Source organism: Propithecus coquereli, unplaced genomic scaffold, assembly GCF_000956105.1.
Source record: "Propithecus coquereli isolate 6110/MARCELLA unplaced genomic scaffold, Pcoq_1.0 Scaffold83, whole genome shotgun sequence".
Taxonomy (NCBI): domain Eukaryota; kingdom Metazoa; phylum Chordata; class Mammalia; order Primates; family Indriidae; genus Propithecus; species Propithecus coquereli.
In genome coordinates, this window is record NW_012154507.1 from 3,475,555 (window position 1) to 3,479,863 (window position 4,309).

The 4,309-nt window shown below is 38.1% G+C and overlaps 1 protein-coding gene across 2 annotated transcripts in view; it reads left to right on the forward strand.

Annotated features, from left to right (window-relative positions):
- The window catches only part of GCH1 (GTP cyclohydrolase 1), a 57,878-nt gene extending 54,730 nt beyond the window's left edge, over positions 1-3,148 (forward strand). The window contains exons 5-6 of one of the 2 annotated variants that reach the window (XM_012663827.1): positions 1,034-1,118; positions 2,100-2,402. In XM_012663827.1, the coding sequence (XP_012519281.1) occupies positions 1,034-1,118; positions 2,100-2,226 (212 nt within the window). In that variant the 3' untranslated portion in view covers positions 2,227-2,402. Of the gene's footprint in view, positions 1-1,033; positions 1,119-2,099 lie in introns of both variants that reach the window. The other variant, XM_012663828.1, reaches the window with a different exon arrangement.
- The last annotated feature ends 1,161 nt before the right edge of the window (positions 3,149-4,309 follow it).

Here is a 4,309-nt window from a genome sequence, read left to right on the forward strand (position 1 = left end):
CCTGTAGTCCCAGCGACTTGGGAGGCAGAGGTGGGAGGATTGCTTGAGCGCAGGCCTGGGCAACTTAGTGCAAATGTGACCTCATCTCTTAAAAAAAAAAAAAAAAAGTATTGACAGTGTATAATAATTGCAGTCAACTACTGTGTTTCTTTAATTGCACAGAGTAGCTTTCCACATAAGTATTGGCAAAAGTGAAAAAAAAAAAACTCAGACGAATATAAAAAAGAAAATCTGTGTTTCAAGCCTCCTAAAGAAATCACTGCTGTATTTGCACATTTTTATGCATATACCACCATTTTCAAATCAATTTATTTGTATTATATTTAAAAAATGGACTCATATATAATTAGCCTCACATTCTTTTTTCACCAGTTTTTTCACTTACCAAATCTTAAACATTTTTTTCCACATACATGTAACTATCTCATTCATTTTGTTAGCTATTTAGAGTTCCACTGTATATGCCATGGCTTGATGTAACCAATCCCTGCTCTGATAGACATTTGGGGATTTTGTCAGTTTTTAAACACTTGCAGTGCTATAGTGAACACTCTTGTACGTTCTTGTTTTATTCAGACAGGAACTATGTTATGTTGAAAACCAAATCATTGGTTTTCAACATTGCTCTACGTATAATTCAATAATTGAACTGTAGCCCCTTTGTTAATCCTGTAAAGCGATTGATTTATTTGCTCTATTTTACCTCCGTGGAAGTGCCTGTGAACCAGCAATCTGTTGGTCTTACTGCACAGGTAAGAGACAGTTGCCACTCTAATCCCTTCCCCTGGTGATGCTGGGGGGCTTCCAGGGTTTCTGAGAGCACTTCAGCACCTGTACCATGGGAGAGGGCATTGAGCAGGGACCTCCTTGTGGCCCAGTCAGCTGACAAGGCAAACTGGCAAAAGCTAGTGTGTCCTGGCTCTTAAATCTCACAGAAGTCTGCTTTTTTAAAATGTCAAATATTCTAGAGACAAAAAAAGCCTCCAGCTGTTTGTATCAGACTCTTAAACTGAGCTCTCTGTTACATCCGCAGTTCAAGAGCGCCTTACAAAACAAATTGCCGTAGCAATCACAGAAGCCTTGCAACCTGCTGGAGTCGGGGTAGTGGTCGAAGCAACGTAAGTCCGTATCCGCCTTCAGTAATGTCAGAATGGTGCACGAAAGATGGTCTTGATGTTTAGTGCTGCTCCGGGTTCTCGGCACAAGGTGATGGTGCCACACCGTTGGCACATTACTGCTGGTTTCTATCCCTGAGTCTAATGCTCTTTTGCCTCTTGCATTTACTGTGTTGCTGATATAAGAAACCAGGGTATGGGAGAGGCTTTTTTTGGAGGGGTGGGGGTGGGGATGGTGGAGATATAGGGAGTCATATGCGTAGGTGGTGTAGAGATTGGCACAACCAGTAGTATTTTTGTCTTTTCTTGATTTCTTCTTTAGGTCTTTGTTGTTCCAGGCAGAGTTGTACTAATATTTTTTTACATATTTAAAAAACAGAGCCAAAAACTTGTGCAAAGGGCAACCGAAGACACTTCTCTTTTTTTTTTTTTTTTTCGAAGACACTTCTTAAAGTTAGAATAAGTTATGAGAATTGCACCCATCCTGTGGGCATAGTCTCATCCATTCTGTGATACGGAATGAACTCTGCTCTGTGGATGTTGTCTGCCTTCACCAGGTTGCTCAGACTCCCTGGGCACTGCTGTCTGGGTTCTGCCTGGTGAGAACAGCATACTCTGAACACCTAAGCTAGCATAGTGCCGTCTTTCTCCTGAAGGTGGATCAAGTGAGAATTCCGACATTCTTTTGATCTAGAAGTTATGTATCTCTGTAGACAAATTATATAATTTTCACCCAGGAAGAAAATTCTGTTTTCTTCCCCCCTCTTTTTGGATGCATTAAGGACTCAACTACTGATAAGAATAAAGGCTACAAGACAAGAAACTTCAGGAAAAAAGTTTTAGCTAACATTTGTCTAAGAGGGGATGTTTTGATGTACTTGGTAGCTGTGAACTGAGATTAATCTTTTGGCCTGCTTTTTATTTTAAAAACCAAACCAGCTGCTGTCTACTCCTTTAAGCAACCTTTGTTGTCTCCTTTTGTAGACACATGTGTATGGTAATGCGAGGTGTACAGAAAATGAACAGCAAAACTGTGACCAGCACGATGTTGGGTGTGTTCCGGGAAGACCCAAAGACTCGAGAAGAGTTTCTGACGCTTATTCGGAGCTGAACGTCAGCGTGTGCGGTGTGGCTCTGCAGAGTGTACTGTTGGTAGCATCGTCTGTCTGGTCTTGTTTGTACATTCCATTTTTCAGTTGTTACAGATGTGAACTTTATTCCTTGTCAGTGATTGTATTTAAAAATTATTTATAGAAAGTCAAATAAACATAATTAATAAAGGGGTGAGCCCTCTACTTTCTTCTTGCCACCTTTTAGTGGCAATATTAAAGTGAACTGCCAAGAGTGTAATTCATATGCACAAAATCACTGCCTTTCAGATAACCCGAGGGTGCTGGGAAGGGAGAAGAATTCATGTGTTTTGGTGAAATAGTGTGATAATCTGATACATAAGCACAGGAGCATAGGAAATGGAAGAGACCTATGGCTAATACACTGGTTTTTGTTTTCCTCCTCCAACAAAAATGGTGTAGTGCTGAAAGTGCTAAAATATTTATGTACAGTGTTTGTGCAGTATTGCTCTGTGAATTCAAAGTCCAACAGCCTCCACTTTGATCATGTTTATTAAACCACCAGAGACATGGTTTTTTTAATGTGTTTATATTTTAACTATCCAGTTATCAGTCGCCAGGGGAAGGTGGTGAAATATCTATGTTTTTGACTTTACTGTGAGTTAAAAAGGCACATTTCTACCTTCTATTCTTTTTTAATTCAAGTACAGGGAATTAGTCTCTAGAGTTGTTTACGAGTATATTCTCATGTCAACATACAGGGATTTAGACATTTAACTCTCTGTGCCTTGATGAGAATATCACATCATTTAGAGTCTAGATACTTTTGCCTTTTTTAAAAAGCCATTATCTTATAAGAGTACTGACATTGCAAATAACTAGTCATCACAGTTTTACCTTTAAAAGTTTCTTGGGATTTTACTTTGTGTTTTCCATGTAGATGCCTCAAAACATTATTTTTGTTTGAGGCATTATTTTGTTCTTATGAAGTATTTTTCTAAGAATTTCCAGAAACTTTTGAGAGTCCCCATCATTTTCGGGTCTGCAGAACCATAGCTTCCATGAACCTGAAAGGAAACAGAATGAACTGATGGTGGACGGCATCATGAGCTGTGTCCAACGTTCTAACCAAAGCTGTGTTGTTGGTGTCTGTGCAAATGCACAGGAGCCCCTGGGCTTGGTTTCCCTTGTGGTCTGAGTGGGTCTTATCTTCTGCGCAACTCTGTGCAGGTGGTGTAGGTATTTTAATCCTGGAAGCTGTTGCCTTATTAATGATTATCTTAAAATTTCCTCCATTGGGGCAGTGTGGGCCAAATTAAAACAAACGAAAAACCCCAGCTACTCCATAAAAACTCAGTTATTTCTTATTTGGTTGATATAGCGCCAAATAAGGCTCTACTTTGATCATGTTTATTAAATCAAATTTATCCCATTACCTTAAAAATAATGAACTGTGATGCTTGCTTTAACTTTGGAAATCTTGTCTCTGCCACTGTGATGCCATTTAGCTTATGATAAGGCAACATGGCAGAGATTTTTTTTTTTAAACTTTTCCTAGCTTTTTCTATATTCAGAATTTAAGTACTACAGTGGTGGTTGATTTTGAGTTCCTTTTTAAATCTAACCCAGTATAAACATTAGCCTGCTTAATATTTAGACATTTATAGGTAGATTTCTAAGCACATAACTCATGTTTGATATTTTACAGTAAAAACAAGTGTGACTTGGAGGACCAAAGAAATTGTTAGCTATAAATTTATCTTTATGAGATCATTTGTATTCCTTTTTAACGGCTTGTTTGTTCTAACATTTCCTAGAAGTGTTCTTATAAAACATCTAATGTATCCACAGGCTGTCGTCTTATTGGTAAATGCAAAGTGATGACCTTGTCCATTTTACTCTGGTCTGTAGTACTTCCAAATTACCTTTTCATATCCATGAACTTGAGTCCGTTTTGGGGGGTTTTTAAGAATCGGATGCATTTAAATACACTGTTCAATTAAATTGTTTGATTTTATGTATGTGTGTGTATGTTCCTTGAAGTTGGTTCTATTTAAATTATTAAAGCATTATATCTTTGTTCTTGTGAAAGTGGTTTCTTTTTCAATCACCAGTATAAATATT